This window comes from Amphibalanus amphitrite, unplaced genomic scaffold, assembly GCF_019059575.1.
Source record: "Amphibalanus amphitrite isolate SeventyFive unplaced genomic scaffold, NRLGWU_Aamphi_draft 000073F_arrow, whole genome shotgun sequence".
NCBI classification, from domain to species: domain Eukaryota; kingdom Metazoa; phylum Arthropoda; class Thecostraca; order Balanomorpha; family Balanidae; genus Amphibalanus; species Amphibalanus amphitrite.
In genome coordinates this window covers 1,126,094-1,145,490 of record NW_024881569.1, presented here as the reverse complement: position 1 = coordinate 1,145,490, position 19,397 = coordinate 1,126,094, and the positions used below count along the sequence as shown (strand labels likewise).

General features: G+C 50.8%; 1 protein-coding gene across 6 annotated transcripts; it reads right to left on the bottom strand.

The window, feature by feature from the left end:
• Nucleotides 1–117: 117 nt before the first annotated feature.
• LOC122379200 (cystathionine beta-synthase-like) lies at nt 118–19,053 on the bottom strand. Of its 6 annotated transcripts, XM_043361192.1 has the most exons (14): nt 18,769–18,840; nt 18,275–18,333; nt 9,393–9,582; nt 8,616–8,722; nt 8,122–8,256; nt 7,338–7,646; nt 6,733–6,915; nt 6,190–6,320; nt 5,692–5,837; nt 4,788–4,790; nt 3,455–3,589; nt 2,881–2,965; nt 2,474–2,582; nt 118–1,022 (listed from the first exon to the last, which is right to left on the bottom strand). In XM_043361192.1, the coding sequence occupies exons 3-14, from the start codon at nt 9,575–9,577 to the stop codon at nt 898–900; spliced, it is 1,653 nt and encodes a 550-aa protein (XP_043217127.1). In that variant the 5' UTR covers nt 9,578–9,582; nt 18,275–18,333; nt 18,769–18,840; the 3' UTR covers nt 118–897. The 6 variants fall into 6 exon arrangements, with proteins under 6 accessions (XP_043217127.1, XP_043217125.1, XP_043217129.1 ...); XM_043361190.1 differs by lacking the exons at nt 18,275–18,333; nt 18,769–18,840 and adding an exon at nt 18,863–18,983; XM_043361194.1 differs by lacking the exon at nt 4,788–4,790 and having other exon boundaries at nt 18,769–18,839.
• Between the last annotated feature and the right edge of the window lie 344 nt (nt 19,054–19,397).

Here is a 19,397-nt window from a genome sequence, read left to right as displayed (position 1 = left end):
GGAATAATTGGGGAGCGATGAGATGCCAACGCTCTTTCAATGGACGCACATCGACACGATCAGGAGGGCACCCCTAGTTCTACTTGATTCAGCGTTCATCAACGGCAAAGACCAGTGTCCCACGATGTCATGGTTTATTGTCAGAGAAGGTGCACAAAGGTGCATAGATTCCAGTTGTGGCACAAATTGAGACAACGCTTACAAACACACTGCGTAAATACTCTGAGAATAAACCAAAACTGAGCGTCTCCAGTTATTTAAGGTAGGAATAAAATTCGGATCTAAAACGAGTAACAACATGGACAGCGCCTAGCTCGAAATATGCGCTAAATTGACGTAGCAACAAAAGAAAAATGTAGCTTAGTATGCACGGTGCTCCCATATTGTCGCTAAGGCGACCTGCTGTACGAGGGCTGCACTGACCAGCGGCATCAAAACTTCTCAAAACCAAGGTCCCAAAACTCGGTGCCCGTCCCCCGCCCAAAAGAAGCCGCAATTTAACTTGAGCAGAGTGGTAACAACAATGTATGGCACCAATACACGTGTCCAAGTGAAATTCTGAAAATGGCTGACGCTCTAAGAGCGGCTAGGGTGCATACAAACGCGTAGCGGCCAGTCAAACGGCGCGTGCGAGCACATAAAAGTCACTCGTTGCCTGAAAAAGACAGCACACACAGCCCTTCTCGTGTTTCTCAAGCAGCCATTTTCAACTGGCCAGCCTGGTCGCTGAGTGACCCAACCCGTTTAGCCAGCCCATCTGACAGAAAGGTCAGATGGGCTCCATTTTGCACATGGCCGAAATAATATCATAGGACATGGCTGCAGCGACGCTCCGCGGAGCAGATGTTGCTCCTACGGTGCCGCACTGTGGTACTGGCCAGTGGTTAACTTGGCCACTCACTGAGTCGCTCCCGACGACTTGGCTCGCTCCTCCTCTCCAGCCATGATGAAGCTGAGAAGGTCGATCTGAGTGACGATACCGATGATCACCTGCTTGGTCTCCATGCTGTTCTTGCCCACGTCTGTCGGATAGGGACAGAGAGGGAGTCAGCGGACAACGCGATGGCGTGCAGGGGGACCACACGCATTCAGCGGAGCAGTCTGGTCTAGGGGCAAGTTCCCTGCCTCGAGATGCAGCCATCCGGGCTAGATTCTCGGGTAAGGCACGAGGCCCAGTCGCTCCCTGGTCACTTAGAATGGCGTAAGAGTTCCGATTAGCACTTGGTCTTCTGAAATGATGGTTCATTCTTAGCAGTTCATCACTCATCAGTCAAAGGACGGAATTACGCGTCTCGCGCTCAGCGATATGATTCACCCTCACCCCCACATATGGCTGCCGAAGCTCGTCACTCATCACAGCAGGCTTTCAGCTCACGACAAAATATTACCTAAATGACATTTCAAAAATGATCAAACTACAAAGTATACGCGTGTTTTCCATTATAACCCAAGCATCTAAATTTCAATATAATAAATTCAAGCATAGAACGGATCAGCCATTGGTTATTACGAGCGAGCGAGCGCAGCGAGCGAAGTGAGTCTTTTCAATATAACGCAAAAATCTCAGTATGAGCGGCCCGGCCCGGCCCGGCCCGGCCTGTAACGCTTTTGAGAGGCTTATATCTCAGCAACCGCTGGACCGATTGGCCTGCGGTCTTTTTTGTTGGGTAGCTCCATCCCTTCTACCCCGTAATTGACTACTTTTGATACATCTCAGTGACCGTCGTGGCACGTGCCACGTGAAAAGTCAAGGGTGTTCAAGCTGTTTTGCAAAAGTAGTGATTTTGAGAGGCTGATATCTCAGCAGCCGCTTGAGCGATTGACTTGCGGTAATTTTTGTAGGGTAGCAGCATCCCTTCTACCCAAAATAGGATACTCTCGATGCATGTGGGTCACCCCCAGTGCACGTGCAAAATACAACAATAAGAGGTGGCAGATTTGTTCCCATTTCCGTAACTCGGTAATTACTGGGGCGATTTCGCTGAAACTTGGCATACAGGTAGGCACTCACCAGGCAATGCATTCCCATGTGTTGCGGTTAGGGTGCTACTGCACGTGCGCACGTGCAGGGGGCGTTTCCAGATCTCGAGAACGGCTGGGCCGATTGCGCTCAAATTTGGTACACGGTTGGGGACCAGTTAGTAGGATGCCGTGCAAAAGTCATTTTGGACCCCGTTTGCACGTGCGCACGTGCAGAATGCCGCTTCCAGATCTCAGGAACGGCTGGGCCGATTGCGTTCAAATTTGGCACACCGCTAGCGACCAGTTAGAAGGGTGCTTTGCGCAAGCCCGTTGGAAGCACCCTCTCGCCCTTCCGCACGTGCAGGGCTCACTATCTCGCTCGCTCGTTCTTCGCCCAAAAGGCGTTTTACTGGTTTATATAGAGCTTGTTGTTAGGGTAGCCTGATGGCTCAAGCAACTGTAGTCAGTCAGGAGGGCCATCACACAAAAGCGGTGGCGGTGATATACTCACATAGCTTCTGGTCGTGCACGATCAGCGCGAAATGGTCCTTCTGCAGAATACGGGACAGCGTGCCCAGTGTCTTGTCCAGCGGCACCTTATGGAACTGGCTGTACAGCACCTGAAACAGCGAAATAACAGGCTCAAAGACAAGTACTGCGAAGTAACGACAAGTAAATTTGTGTATGGAATACTGACAGAATAAGATAACAGTACACCCGTCAGGAGACATCATAATTTATACCAGGACATCAAACCTGACAATTGGCAGAAAGTAGTGCAAAACGCTAACCATCCAGAGGTGGCAGCCGAGAGCAGACTACACACTAGATCTATAAGCGCTACGGTACGTCTAGCTGTTTTGTTTCTAACATGTTTAATTAAAGGAAAGCCGACGACAGAATCGTTTCGTGTATTACCTGATCGACGGTGGATGACGGCTCGACCCGCCGACTGACGATATTCGCCATCAGGGATCCGAGTGTCACCATGCCACGCACCTCTCTGCCGGGAAACGCATCAGACACGTCACCATTATCAGTTCTGACGCTACACCACTGACGTCGTTACGGAGGCACTCCACCGACTACCGAGGCCTCACGATGAACTGATACGGCACATCAACATACGACACATACTCGTAAATCAAGTCAGAAGTCCATCTGACGTTTCTATATTGCGCTCGACAGGAGCATACAATACACGAGATCATATCGATGCATGCTATGTTTATGCATACCTGACTGAAGAACAGCGGGGAGCCAAGAGTAGCAAGAAAACATCGGCGCACACCCACCCGACTAGTCTACCACGCTGCACTGCACAGCTAGTCGAACAAGCAACCCATCGTGGCACCCGTTCGAAGCAGTGTGACCGGCCGTGGCGACTGCGACTTACCCACGCTGGTACACGACAGGAAGCTGATCAAACCATCGCGTACCGATCCGACACGTTATCAGCCTATCAGCAGAGCAGTGTGCGACTGCGACTTACCCGGCCTGGTCCACGACGGGCAACTGGTCGAATCCCTCTCCGTTCATTATGTCGATGGCGTCCTGGCAGCTGACGCTGGGCAGAACCGTCATCGGCGCCGCCACGTCGAGCAGAGACACCTTCAGGTTCGACCACCTGGCGGGGTTGGAGGGATAAGAGGTTAGCGATCAGTGGCTGGTGGTCAAGGGTCGGTGGCCAGGGATCGTTTGTCAGGGCTCGCTAGTTGACGGTCAGTGGTCGCCAGTTGAGGGTTGGCAGGAAGCAGTCAGAAATGATAAGTGGCCTCAGTCAGCCATTTACGTCTGGGGTGAGACCTATCAGCCTGCCTGTGACACGATACCACAGAGAGCAGACCGACCAGACCGTCGCGTCAATAGAGGAGTCCACGTGCCGCTTTTGAATGACTATGGACTTGGCAGGGGAAGGGATGTTATGACTTTACGTGAAAAGGCAATGGCCACAACCCATAGTACACAAAAATAAGTAACGAACTAAGCGATAGAAAAATAAAAAGAAGACTTAAATAAAGTTCACAAATATGATAGAAACGCTAAAAATATGTAAAACAAATAACATGCCATAAAAGATACTGAAATGCATTACGCACAAAATATTGAAATGCATTATGCCCCCAATATTATGACCACCATGTCTCTCGCTTATCAGCTTTTATCATTTCCCCAAAATTACTAAAATATACTCTAGGGTTACAGCGTGTAAGCTGTGTTTGGGTTGCTATTCACAGCCTGTCAATAAGCAGTGCGCTGTGCAGCCAGTCTGCTGAGCGTGCATTAATCAAAGCCCCGCTATGTATGCTCGCGCCACCCGGTGGCTGGTATGTGCAAATAAGCCATGGCCGCGGCTGGCAGCGTGGTAACTAGGGGTGCTCAAGGGTGCCTCAAGTCATGACCAGCAGAGCGAAGTAAAACTGGCCAAGCTGCGGACAGGCGGGTTGGCGGTGCGACCCAGACTGGCTTACCAGCTAGACTCCGCAGCGCGGCGCGGCCGGGCAGACGGGGTGGGTCAGACTACAGTACCGACACAATGGGTCAGATGGTACGGAGCATTATTACGCGGTCCGTGGGTAAGACGCCGCGTGCGAGTTTATCAGATATACCACCCCGTGAACAGGCACATAACAGATCCTCACCTAAACGGCTGAAACAAGGGGTAAAATGCACCAGACTAACGGAAAGTGCCGAATGGACTTCATGGAAAAGATACAAAGCACCATTACAACACCATTAACGATGAAAGCACGCCTCTGGTCTGGTTTAATTGCTTCCACAATGAGGTAACTTTTTAAAACGGAAGAAAAAACGAAAAACTGGACCAGCTGTCAACTCATTCGAAATAAAAAGATCATAATTCCACTGTCCAACGTAATGATTAAGACATTTCAGAGAGACGCATAATTTAGAATGGTCGGGCTTGTGCACGCGTGCGTTTTCGCCACACCAGCAGATGCGTATTGCGTAAACGTACGGTGACACACTAAGCGCGCTCTTTGTTTGAAAGGGTTCCTAAAAGGAGGTTTAGAGTGACATACGTGTATGTAGTCAATGTCAAATGCAACAAACACGATTTTTTTCAACATTAGCCTATGCGCAGTAACTTGCGCTGAAATTATGCGTAATATTGCAGCTCAAAACTTTCTGACAGAGGCGGAGTTGGAACAGACGCTCAATACAAAATCTGTTTGTAATGTGGTTGTTCAGTGTAACTGTGACCATTTTCCTCGCATCTGACCGAAATAATTCCGCACTCAAAACAGATGAATCGCATGCCAGCCGTGCTTTATAGAACCAAATCTTACTTAGAAATACTTGATTGTCACCCAAATTTAGTGTTTAGTAGTAAATCAAATCAGTAAATCGTATCGTCGTTAATATCACCATATTTAAATATAAAAACTGCATCAAGTTCGGCATAGCGTTCAATATATTCTTGTTAGACACATCACACCAATAAAGACCTCCCGGTTACCACAGAAACGAATGTTAACCACACCACTTTCGTCTCGCCCATTCCCCAAACATACCTTAGTTCAGCCACGTCCTCAGCATGTACCCCTTACCACCTAGCAGCCCGCGCCTTCCTTCCCCGGTACCTTTGAATCATCCACAGCGTCCTAAGCCCTCCTCAGGTCTCTCTCTCTCTCTCTCTCTCTCTCTCTCTCTCTCTCTCTCTCTCTCTCTCTCTCTCTCTCTCTCTCTCTCTCTCTCTCGCTCTCTCACCAGGTATCCTTATCGGCACTGACTGTGCCGTCAGTGAACTGGCGCTCCGCCATCCAGTCGTCGTCGACGAACTTTGTCATGTAGTTCCGCACGCTGTCGGGTAGAATGACCACTACCCGCGCCGAGGCCGGCAGGTCCTTGGCCAGCTACGTGGATGGGGGAAAGGGTGGGAACTCAGTATCGCTTGAATGGGCAAAACTACAGTGACGGGTGATAGCACACGATACATCGAAGACCAACGAGGAAGAGAAACGTGCAAAAAGACTTGCCAGTGATGGTCATGATTCTCCCTCGGTTCGAGCAGAGCTTCCTTGCCTACCTTATAATGAACAGTATATCATGACGCCTTATACCAGCTGTTTGTCCAGATACTGGTTTACCGAGTAGAGTAAATACGCTACTTCACCGCCTCGTCTAGCCTAGTAGTGCTGACACCCACATTTCCCTAAACGAGAATTACGAAAAGGAGAGGGAATGAGGGACCATCCGGTCAGGTACCTGCATTGCTGACCAGACGGCCGAGCCGCTGCTGCCGCCGCACAGCAGTCCCTCCTCCCGGATCAGACGGCGGCACATCAGCAGGGATTCCTTGTCCCCACACTTGATCCATTTGTCTATCACGGACTTGTCTGAAAACGAAACAGCGGCGATCAGCGGACGGGCTTCGGAAACAAGGCATAACTAATATACATTCACCGAATTAAACAGCGAAATAGAAATCCAATGTCAGGGAGAGACAAAGTAAGGTAAATATATTATTCTTCCACTTTCTCAGTTGTCAGCACAAAAACTGAGATGGTCCTTGCAGCAAACACTGAATGTCAATGCGCCAGACCACTCACAAAACAAATTACAGGACGTGCGCGGTAATTCAGACCTGCGGTTCATCCCAGTTTCAGATACTTCAAAACCCTGTGAACGATTACTGGGTGAAAGCAGACACCATCCCGGTACTTACTACTACCTGCGCCTTCGTAACACCTTGAGGACATCGAATGGACCCCCATTACCAAACACTGAACAACAAACAGCTGCACTCACCGAGCACCGTAGGGTAGAAGTCGTATCCGATGCCCTCCACCTCATAGAACTGTCCCTCGACCACCTCGTCCGGCTCGTGCGCCAGGATCGAGCCATGCGGGTCGACACCGACCACTGTGCAGTTGACGCCGGCGTCGCGCATCTTACGGCCCACCCCGGACACGGTGCCGCAGGTACCGGCGCCTGGGGGAGGGGAATGGGACAGCGGAGTTAGCAGGGGGTAGTGGGGAAACGATGCAGACGTGCCAGGGGTGAGAACTGTGGTAGGAAAACGGCATGGTTAACAACACGGGATGTGGCCGGGAGACTGCACAACAGTCAATAATATGACAGGAAGAGGAGCATGGCACCTGTAGTCGTGGTAGGAGCATCTGACCTCGTCAGCTGATGTGGGTTCAGTGGGCGATTACCGGGTGGGAGCTTGCGAAAACCACAAATATCTAACAAAGTTAGAGCGAACACGCAAAAAGGGCGGCATAAAATAGCATCATTCGACATTCCAGCAATGTTTTTATCATAGAGGAGTCTAATAACATATTCTAAATCAGTCCCAAGCGATTTTTAAGAACGGCCCCACTCCCGACAAATCCACTGAATCTCCTCACCGAGCACCACCATATCGACACGTCTGTCGCACTGGTGCAGAATCTCCTCCGCGGTGGTATCATAGTGAGCCAGCGGGTTGCCCGGGTTGCGGTACTGATCCAAAATAATGGCGTCCGGTATCTCCTTCTGCAGCCGCTGTGCCACCGAGATGTGGCTCTCAGGAGCGTCCCACGAGGCGGAGGTCGGCGTGCGGACAATCTCTGCTCCCAGCGCGCGCAGCACTGCCACCTTCTCGTTGGACATTTTCTCCGGCATCACGATGATGGCGCGGTAGCCCTTGACGGCAGCGGCCAGCGCTAGACCGATTCCTGGGGGAGGGGAGGGGCACGTGAAATAAAGCCGTGAGCGGGCAGCTCCGGGCAGGTGCGGGTAAAATATCGCATTATGTTGCAAAACTGATTTAAATGGACAGGCATTCTAAACTCTCATTCAGATCAGTTTCGACGCTTGACAGGTGCAAATGACATATAAAGTGAATAATACAGATAAAACGGTAGCAATAAAGCATTGAAGCATTACGGTACGTTTATTGTATGCTATCCCCCCTAAAACAATCCATAAAATAAACATATTTCATAAAATCATTATGTTCCATGTACATACAGCAACACTACCAGTTCAAGCCTCATATCACTAAACACTAAACAGACAGTGACAGCGCACACCTGGGCGTGCTTGTCGGTCCTGCCGTCATATCCTTTACAGTACCCGTCACGGCAGCTGTCAGCGTGTCACCGTAGTCCCACGCGCCCACAACCGCCCCCCCCCCCCGCCCGTCCGCACCTGTGTTGCCCGAGGTGGGCTCGATGAGTGTCGAGCCGGCCTTGATGAGGCCGTCTCTCTCGGCATCCTCGACCATTCTCAGGGCGATACGGTCCTTGACACTACCTCCGGCGTTGAAGAACTCGCATTTGACCACTGTCGCAATGTGGGACGGAAAAAAGGCCGGGTTACTCTCCGGGGAACGTGCAAAGGGTAATACGCAGAAGGACGGAAACAAACTACACGGTTTCATCACTCGCTGGGCTAGTCTAGTTGCTGAATACATATTTAGCCTGAAGCGTCAATTACGCTACGGAAAATCCAGCAGCGTTGATATAAGTGTAACTTGAGAAAAGAGCAGCGTGCTCGGTATTAATGCCAACATAAGGCGGCTAAAAATGCAGCCTTTACATAAGAGTTTCTAGCAAAAATCCAGCAAAGCGGCACCATATGTTCTACAATGATAGAACACGACTAAAATGCCACTAAAATCTAAAATCAAGCAGATAACTCACAGACTTCGCACTTGATACCGAGGCTCTGCGGGATTTTGTTCAGCCGCACCATTGGTGTTCGGCCGATCTGGTGTAAGATGTTCGGCATGATCTTAACCTCATCTCGGCTGAAAAACAGATGGTATTCCACATGAATAGAAAGTGACACATCATACGAGTGGTGGGATAAGCTCGGGGCCGTTATCAAAACATGTAAGCGTCAGAGTTACATATTGTTTATGAAGGAGCGTTAACAAATGAACAGACTAGCGATTCCAATAAATACCGCTGTCCTACATTGCTCCAACATTTAAACTGCTCAGCGGTGAATGGTGAGACATTGAGGAAGTCTGGTTTATATTGTATACATTGTGAGTTAGGCAATGACAACCAGTGTATGTGACGTAACGGAGCTTTACGGTGTTGCCGGTGCCAAGTGGTACATTTCCACTGCCAATTGGTCTGGCATAGATGGTCTGGATATGAATGTAGTTTTCCACTTGGAAAAAACATTACCGATCGGCTGTCCATCGAAAAAATGAGCAAATTATATGACACGTATGGCCAGTTCGGTCCAGGAAATCATGAATAAATCTTAAAAAAGGTCAAATTCATTCATGCCTTGGGAACAAAGCGCCCGATAAGGGCGAAAATCCACAACTCAGACCTGTTACGGATGATGTCATATATCACAATTGGGTCAGTTCTGTACAGCTGCGACTCTACTATCTCGACTGTATAGCGCTCAGCTCACGAGACAGCCCCCCCCCCCCTCTCCCCGGCGCACAATGTACTCACACGGGGCACTTGCTGTGCGGGCTGTCAGAGGCGGGCGCTCCCGGCTTCCATTTGCACTTGGACGGCAGGTCGGGACGCACAAAGTCGGCCGGATCCAGCGAGTGGCTCGAGAGGGTGCGGCTGCGGCGTCGCAGTCCATTCGGCTCCGACGGCGGTACTGTGGGCGTCGGCGGCATCGGCGCCATCCTGTCTGTAAAAGCAGGGGCACAAGAGGCTGCTGAGAGTGGTAGAGGTGGTGGAAGTAAGGGTAGTGGACAGGTGCTCGGCTGATGTCAGTCAGGCGTCAGCTACTGCGGGGAAGACTGCTTTATGATTTCGTAACTGAAGAGGAAGTCAATGGATGGAGCTTCATCCATTTCTCTTTGCACAAATGACAAAGTTCATTCTAAACAGTCTCAAAATCGCTTTAGTAGTCGTTATTGGCTACCTGGTTGGAAATTGGGACATTCGAAATCTCCAAAGCACACATTGGAGTCAATGCGACGTCCAACTTCATGAAGGTCCAGAAACCGTTTACTGCCCAAATATTTAATAAGGCCTTTCTGAAGACATGATCTTCACTGTCGTGTTTTCATCTGAATATGAGTGATAAATCAACTGACGTTCAGTTCACTATTACACTCTTCGGTCAGGTAGTGACCTTGACCTAATGTGAAATTTTCGAGATGGCCTTTACCTTTAGAGCCGGCAATAAACTCAGCGGCTTACGAACGTGCCTACAGAGACCAACAAAATGCTACCTGGCCTGACTTTAGGCACGCCAACGGTACATCCGAGCTAGAATCGGAGCACTAAGGCCCACGGAGTCTGGAATTCAACCACTGCCCGCGGCATTACGGCGCTATGTTACACCCGACTGTACAGATGCACGGCCATTGTAAACAGGCGCACCCAGTCTGGAAACCGGACCCTCGGAGTCGATCGGAGCACGGCGGTCCTTACCAACGATGCCTCCCAGCGCGAGCAGAGCCGGCGACTGTCACCGACGACCGCGTGGTGCGCGACTGAGCCGGCGAGCAGAGCCAGAGGCCGCTATCCAAACACGGGGCACTGCACTCAGGGGCGTGGATACTGTCCAGGAGATAGCCGAACTTCGACCCCGGACTCATTGGAGGTGCAAAGCGCTGAGCGTGGGTCGCCATACGAAAACGGCCTATTTAATCATTTCACTGACCAAATCAAAATCTTTACTAGGCAAAGGGCAGGAGGAAAAAAGACGACACGACTCAAATGGCCAATTGGTTGGTTCGAGGATCAGGACTGCCTACGAACAAAACTTATTTTGTTCAACGAACAAAAGCTTTGCTCACCGAAGCAAGCCGCTAAAATGTTCACCTTTTGACAGCGGGGAGAATGTGCATAACGTCCTGTGCAAGTCAATTCATTGAGCAGCCATTCCTCCATGTGCGGGACATGAGGGCATTACACGTTAGAAGCCGTCACCATGACATCAGAAACCGTAAGCATGACATATGCAAACCTGTAAACCCCAGACTCAGCATTCTGAGAACGGTCTCCGACCGCCCCCGACGTCTCGCTAGTCAGCACCTCTGCCTGGGTTTACGATATGCTCGCGAGGAGCCATTCGTCAAAAGGACACGCCTCCCACAGCTGTTCGCATCACGCCACCTCCTCGGCTGAGCGCGCCTCACAGGCCGAGACCCCCGCACTGTCGGTGACGTCTACATACCGGCCGCATGGCACGCGGGCGACGCGGCGGATCGTCTATTCTATGTGCAGAGTACAGCTGCACTTGGACGTCCTCATTTAGAGCGGGTCAAACGGTACCGCCATGGATGAGGTATTAAATAACTTATGTTACCAGCCGGGCCCCTGGTCCGCAAATACCCTGCACAGAAACATATTACCCTCTCCAGCAGAGAACCTGGTCTGAATGCTTTATTTTGCCATTTTTTAGAGCTCCGCCAGTCTTAACTCTCGTCTTAATTCAGTACTGTGTTTTGCAGAATAAAGATAGAGAAGAAAAGGCCTTGATGTTTCCTCGATCGGCGCCTACTAAGAAGTTGACAGCAGCCAGGGAGCCTTCGCTGGACGCAGGGTCGCTGGGATTAGCGCTGTTCCAGCTAGCACCCTGATTGGTGGAGTGTGGGGACACTTTACTGCTGAGTTAAGCTATTTTGGTCCAATGAGATTAGTTCGGAGGTGAAAGGATGCTAGAATTGGAGGACACTGTCAGGAACAATTAAAGAGGACACTGGTCTGGTCTGGACAGCCACCATGGTGTGCCCACAGCGAGGGCAGACCACTTAACTGCACGTAAGGTCAGCCCAAGCCCCAATGCATGTGAGCATGCTCCTGAGGAGGAGCCTGCAGACTGCAAAGCATGGTAACAGAGTCAACACCCACCAGCTGGTGTGACCAGTCTTCAGCAGACAGCAACCCACACCATCACCAACCAGACTGGAAATCAGCACCAGCCCACACCAGGCAAGGCCAGAATTAATTCACAAAATTTAATTTAGAAATGTTAATTTTTGATGTGTAACACTGCAAGAAAAGGCCAATTTTCCCTGGCCAATGACTTGCAATTACTTTCATGAGCAATGTGCCAGCATAGCAGTCATGCATGGCACCATGTTAGGAGTTAGAAGTCAGACCCACTCAGCCTCATGACGAATTGGCACTGCATTCTTGCAATGGATGCTTGTGACAATCAAACCTGGAATGTGAAGGGATGAGGAGAAAGTCCAGAGCATAGATCAGAGGGAATTGAGAGAGGAGACACATCTACTTTTTAATCAATCCTTTAATCTGGTGGCATGTCCTTGGGTACAGCCTTGCCTGATATCCTACCCTACTCCTAGAGATGCCTTCAGTCTGACTTATACAAGCTACAAAGCCCAAATAATTGAAATAGCACCAGCATGCATACAATGCATACCGTAAAGTGGGGCTATTTGAGACAGTGGGGCTATTTGAGACAGTATTTAAAATCGATATAAAATGAAGAGCGTTTGATTTTTATGTGATATTTTTGCTCAGGGAGGTGTGGAATGGAGCAGTAAATCGCCTGAGCAAAAATTAAGCATAAATTTCAAACGGTTTTTATTTTATAACAATTTTAAATACTGTCTCAAATAGCCCCACTGTCTCAAATAGCCCCACCTTACGGTACCTACTATGTTATTGACACTACGGCCTCAGCCTACACCTAAGGAGCCTGTTTCACCACCATTTCTATTTTCCATCAGGAGGCTGCCAGCCTGCTAGTGTTTCTTGGCTTCTCATTGTTCAAATTCATATGGTCTGTGTGGTTCAAATGATGGTGGAGGCCAAGAAAGGCCAGCAAGGAAAACTCATGCATAGCAAAACTGACAGCACATGTCACATGATGAAAAATCAGTAGGTACCTACTTTTACTCACAACTCAGGATTAGTAGAACACAGAGCAGGAGCATAGAAAAGCATGGCAAAAGTTTCAAATATGTTACAATTTTATTGTAGCTGATATTCTCATGAATTTTGTGTTACTTAGTTATTCTGAACCACTATTGTCTATTCGCCATACCTTAAAAAATGAGATTAAGCTAAAATAATTTTAAAAAAGAAGCAGGAAGATGAAACATGTTACTGAATTCAACCTTAATTTGAACTCAAACTATCACAAAAACTGTCCTGCCATTCTGCAGCAAAATACCCTGCTGTAATGTCCTAAGCAGCCAGTTATGTTGACCGCATCCTGACAGTGTTCTCTCTTTCAGGATGCGTTGGCCAATACATTGACAGACTGATCTAGTACTTTACATTGGCGACGAGGTGACGAGGTGGCCTCAAGATGGCTACTGGTGTTGATGCCGCCCTGGCCAAGGCCGGCAGAGTCTGTGACCTCGGCACAGACCCAAGTCAGTTCCTCGACAGGTTTGAAGAGTGGTATGAGGAACACAAGCTGCTTGCTGATTCAATCAGTGGCATCACAGAGGACCAGAAGCTGAACCTGCTCCTGCTCTGGGGCGGACGAGAGTTCAGGAAGTTCGCTAAGGGCGCGGGGGTGGTGCATGAAGATGGTGATGAGACTCCCAAAGACAGTGTGAAGACAGCGCACTTAAAAATCAGAGCCAGCTGTGCACAACATGTAAACCTCACCATGGCCATGTATAAGCTAATGCATGTGAAACAAGGCACCAAGAGTGTCACTGAATTCGCGCAAGAAGTTGACTCACTAGCTCAGAAGTGTCAACTGGATACGGTGAGTTACACGTTAGCTAGAGCCAAAAAGGACGCCTACATCTATGGCACTTCTGATGAGAAGTTGAGGCAGGAAGCCCTAGCAAAAGACATGGACTATTCCACCCTGCTACGGACTGCAACCAGTTACGAGCAGTCACGTCGGTCCTCAGGTGTGATCAAGTCAGAAGAGCCAGTAAGACAAGTTGTCAGCGAAGAGGAGGTTGAAGCACTGGTGGCCCGAATGATGTCTGGAAAGCAACCGGGCAAATACAGCAATAGGGCACCAACAGCTACACCTGGGACCAAGGGCAGCGCTACGGGGATATCGTCCAAGTGTCCCAACTGCCCCGCGCACTACAGACCTCATGGACTGGGGAAGTGCCCCGCCAACGGCAAAACGTGTGTGGTGTGTAAGAAAAAGAACCACTTCGCCGGCTCCTCCAACTGCCCTGGTGCCAACAGTGGGGTCCGTCGAGTCGCATATGAGTACGACGGGGAGGAGGTTGGAAGAGTAGTGGTAGTGGGACACGTGCAAGCCGAGGCCAGCAATCAGGTACCTGTTCAGGTGAATGATGTGACACTCACCTTCTATGTGGACTCTGGCTGTAGTAGGACTCTTCTTCCCCACCACCTATTCGACACAAGCATGGGGTGCCTTGAAAAGACGTCCATCCGGTTCCGGCCCTATGGCACCAACGAGCATCTGCAGGTTCGCGGTCAATTCCACACCACACTACGCAGCAGGGGTGGCGCAGCGGTCGACACGACGGTCTATGTTGTTGAGGGACATCAGGTCGAACCGTTGCTCGGAGACCGTGATGCAAAGCACCTCGGCATCCTCCAGATCCGGCAAGACGGAGGGACGGCAAGGCAGAGAGCAAAGAGCCCCAGTTCTTCACGAGAGCCAAGTTTCACCGCCACGACCACCAGCGAAGGACCAGACCATCTCCCTGACGGTGAGAAGGAGAGGTGCGAACAAGTGGCGGGGATCACCAGCTCCCTGCGAGAGGCGGGGGTCACCGTAGCGACAGCCAGCGCGGTACCAGAAGAAGTCCCAGAAGATGAAAAGAAGAGAGTCGAACAACTCCTCACCAGACATCAGCCAGTCTTCGAAGGAGTGGGGCTTCTGCGGGGACCACCAGCACGTTTCCACGTGGACAACACGGTCACTCCGGTCTCCGCACCTTACCGAGGTGTGCCCCTGGCATACCAAGAGAGGCTCAGTCAGCATCTTCAAGAGCTGAGAGAGGCAGACAAGATAGAGGACGTCCCACCAGACCAAGACTCTCAGTGGATCTCGAACGTGGTAATCACAGAAAAGAGAGAGCAAGGTCAAATCCGCATGAACGTCGACATGAGGGCGGCCAATAAGGCCCTGCGCACCACCAGGAAGCATGTTCTCACTGTACAAGAGATGAGGCACCAACTCAGAGGAGCAACAAGGTTCAGTGAGATGGACATGAACCACGGCTTCCACCAAGTCAGTCTTGCAAAGGAATCGCGACACGTCTCGACGTTCAGAACACACGAGGGACTCCACCGCTTCAAGGTCCTGTTCTTCGGCCCCAGCCCCGCACCAGATCTGTTCCACGAACGCATCAGCCAAGCTCTCCATGGCCTCCCTGGGTGTGTTTCAATCCATGACAACATCCTGGTCTGGGGAAACACACCAGAAGAGCATCTGTCCAACCTGGACCAGTGCCTCACCAGGCTGGAAGAGTGCGGACTGACGCTACGACGAGAGAAGTGTACGTTCGGAACAACTTCGGTTACCTGGTTCGGATGGGTGTTCTCGGCCTCCGGCATGTCCGCCGACCCCAAAAAGGTTCAGGCCATCAAGGGGGCAGGACGCCCGTCTTCGGTCGATGATGTCAAGAGCTTCCTGCAAGCATGCCAGTTCAACGCGAAGTTCATGTTTGACAGCGAACGCGCGTATGCTCAAGCCACCCAACCACTGAGAGAGCTGACGCACAAGGGCCGCAAGTTCTTGTGGAGCACAGAGTGTGAAGCCTCCTATCAAGAGGTCCTGCAGGCTATGACGAGCGACACGGCGCTGAGGGCGTTCGATCCATCCCTGCCGACCAAGCATGTGGCCGACGCGGGGCCGAATGGCATCGCCTCAAGCTTGTTTCAAGAGCTGCCGGACGGCACGTGGGTCCCAATCGACCATGCCAGCAGGTCCCTCACTCCAGCGGAGAAAAACTACTCGCAGTTTGAAAAGGAGTCGCTTGCGCAGGCATGGGGCATCAACTACCACCGCCATTACCTCCTCGGGATCAAGTTCGAGACCTTCACAGACCACAGGCCCCTTCTGGCGATCTACAACGGTGGGCGACGCGGTAACGCACGCGTAGAGCGCCACAGACTAAAGGTCCAGGAGTACACCTTCACCGCCCACCACCTCCCAGGGACAAACAATCCCTGTGACTTCGCTTCGCGGCACCCGAAGCCTCTCCACCGTTACAGCGACGCAGAACGTCATGACATGGATCTGGAGGGAGAAGATGAGGTGTGCATCAGCACGTTGATCACCAGCGATCTCCCAGACGCCGTAGACTTGAAAACCGTCCAGACTGCCACGCAGGGCGACGGCACCGCACGGAAGCTGGTCACATGCATACAGCGGGGGAGCCTCGACCAAGACCCCGACCTGGTTCCGTTCCGCGGGGTCTTCCCGGAGCTGATGTACGCCAGAGGTGTCATTCTCAAGCAGGACCGACTCTTCATTCCTGACGTCGAACTGTACCCTGGGTCTGGAAGTCTCCAAGATGTCGTTGTTGACCTCGCACATGAAGGTCATCAAGGGGTGGTGAAGTGCAAGAGACTACTTCGCTCCAAGGTCTGGTTTCCGGGGATGGACAAGAAAGTTGAACAGAAAATCTCTCGGTGCCTGGGGTGCCAGGCGTCGACACCGACCACTCGACGGGACCCCCTGCAACCGTCCCCACTTCCGGATCACGCTTGGCAGCATCTCGACGCGGACTTTTGGGGCCCACTGCCAAGCAATGGGGAGTACTTGCTCGTGCTGATCGACGAGTACTCTCGGTACCCGGTGGTGGAGCTAACGCGCGGCACCAGTGGAGAAGCGGTGATACCGGTCCTGGACAAGGTGTTTTCCACGCATGGATTCCCGGAAACGCTGAAAACGGACGGCGGGCCTCCGTTTAACGGACATGACTTTCAAACGTACCTGCGTTGGGCGGGCTGCAAGCACCGCAAGGTGAGCCCGGAGGATCCGGAGGCCAATGGGCTGGCCGAAAACTTCATGAAGATCCTGAAAAAATCATGGCACACGTCCGTGATCGAAGATAAGAACCCGATGCAGGAGATGTACAAGATGCTGCGACAGTACAGAGCCACCCCACACAGCAGCACCGGTAAGCCACCGGCGGAGGTCCTGTTCAACAGACCATACAAGGTCAGACTGCCAAATCCAGCTTGGCCAACGCATGGCAGTCCACTGGAAGCAGCACACAACGCTGCTAAGGCCTCTCAGAAGCACTACAAAGACGGCAAGTCAAACGTTCGAGCACACAACATCGCTGTAGGCGACACAGTCCTTCTGCGGCAAACGGCAACAAAGCAAAAGCCCTGGTATGATCCTTCACCATATCAGGTCATCAAGGTCCTCGGCACGCAAATCACGGCCAGCCGAGGCCAGAAGACAATCACAAGAGATGCGCAGCGCCTCAAGAAGGTGTGTCTCGATCCGTCAGACGCTACCCGGTACAGGAAACAGCGGTATCCGATGGACCATCGCACAGGAGACGAGCACTGGCCAGACCTGCATGACCCAGTGAGTGGTGATGCCGTCGCTCGGCCTCCGGAGCCCGGCCAGAGTGTCACCGGCGCTACTGGAGCCCTGACGTCGGACAGCGCCGATGCCGACGGGGCCGGACACCGCACGGAGGCCGGCGCGAACGAGTCGACTGCCGCCGGAGAGGGTGGGTCGCGCGATGCGACAACGACAACACCCGGACTCGGTCGGCAGCGCCGGTCCGAACGGGTGACGCGGGCCCCGGTGTACCTCCGCGAGTATGTGCAGTGAATCCGGCAGGACTGGCTCGCGCACGGCACCACGGAGCACTATCTCATGTTACACATACGAAGTGCGATTGTTGTTTGTTGCTGTAACGTGTCCCGCACGGTTACATATTCATGCATTGACACTTTTTTGTATCTTTTTATTTCTTTCTGTTAACCGTTTAGGTGCAAGGTATGTAGGTACATCGCTCAGTCGAGATCACCATAGGGCAGAGGAGAGGTGTAAGGTCCTGTTACTTTATCGTGTTACTTTTTTCTTGTGTTCCGACCTTCGTGTTTGTTAGCTAGTCGGCCGAAAAGTCAGCTGTATCCGTGTGGGGTAAGCAGACTTGAGCAGACTGAGCTTTCCGTTCACTCTTTACAGTGTAGGTACATTGGTCAGTCCAGACCTCCTTGGGCAGAGGAGAGATGTAATGTCCTAAGCAGCCAGTTATGTTGACCGCATCCTGACAGTGTTCTCTCTTTCAGGATGCGTTGGCCAATACATTGACAGACTGATCTAGTACTTTACACCTGCGGCGACATCATGTTTGGGAAGCTCCGTCCCTTCCTCCGGCCAATGATATTGATGCCCACTACACATGTGTCATGGAATAATATTCCATAATATTTTATGGTGAACCAGACGCCTTATGACCAGTTCAGCTTACCAGAAATTCTTCTTTGAGGCAGGCAAGGCAGTCGATGCTGACTGGAGCAAGCAACTTAAAGGAAATAGTTCACTTTTAACATGGGGTTTGGAACTGGAATAGCAGTTTTGTTGCTTGCGCTGAGACTAGCACAAATCAGAAGCTTTTACGGCCCAACGATCACCCTAGACAAAGATATTCCATTTTTCGTTCCGAAAAGAGTGCCTTGCAGAGGAATGCGTGCCTTGCTGAGGAATGCAGTCACGTCATCGTCAGCCAATCAGAATGCTGCTTACAGCCGATGGGTTTGTCCTACGCAATATAATTGGTCAACGCGTAATAAGCTTCCGCGTCAAACATTATTTTATATAGAATATAGTTCTTCTTATACTAAAATATAGAAAATAATTCTTTTTACAAAAACGTTTTGTTTTATTTTCTGATCATTTTGAGCATAAAAAAACATAAATCCATAGCAAAATACTAATTTCAGGAAAGTGAACTATTTCCTTTAATGGGAGGAACACATGCTTCCCTGGTGCTCCCTATCCTACATCTCTATAGTACTTTTTCAACTACAAAACCCTCTACTAAATGGAGCAAACTTACCCTCTTCAATGCGTAGATACTTGCTTAAGAGTTATCTGTAAGAATCTTGAAAAATTCAGCCCCAGCTCTGAGCTGCTCCCCTACAAACTGAAACCATCAAAAGATCATTCAAAAGATCAAACTGCTGCAAGCCGCTTACCAGAGGTGAGCCTGTTCTTTACCCGCACGCACTACTGCGAGCAGGACCATCCGTACATTAGCACCAATCACGGCCCGTTATTAGCCCCAGAAATGTACGGTCGTCAAGTTAGATGTAAGTGAATCCTAATCTATAATCTAAGATTCGGAATCAGGTGAGCCCCTACGATTTGGACCAAACTTGGTCAGTGGATAGTACGTAACGTCCTGATTACGATGCACCCAAAATCTAAGCTCGGCCCGCCATATTTACGAAGTTACGGATGTTTGAATTTCAAGGTCATTCGGGAGAGCCCCTACGATTTCCGTCAAAATTTGTGTACGGACACTCTAGATGCTCCTCATTACGAATATCACAAAATTTAAGCTCGGCCCGCCATATTTACGAAGTTACGGA

What these genes read in the sequence shown, in the direction of transcription:
- LOC122379200 (XM_043361190.1), bottom strand. Translation starts at nt 9,577, where the DNA reads ATGGCGCCGATGCCGCCGACGCCCACAGTACCGCCGTCGGAGCCGAAT. An exon ending in TGTCGATATGGTGGTGCTCG is followed by an intron (nt 6,916 to 7,337) that starts GTGAGGAGATTC and finishes CCCCTCCCCCAG; the next exon opens with GCGCCGGTACCTGCGGCACC. An exon ending in CCCGTCGTGGACCAGGCCGG is followed by an intron (nt 2,966 to 3,454) that starts GTAAGTCGCAGT and finishes GTTTCCCGGCAG; the next exon opens with AGAGGTGCGTGGCATGGTGA.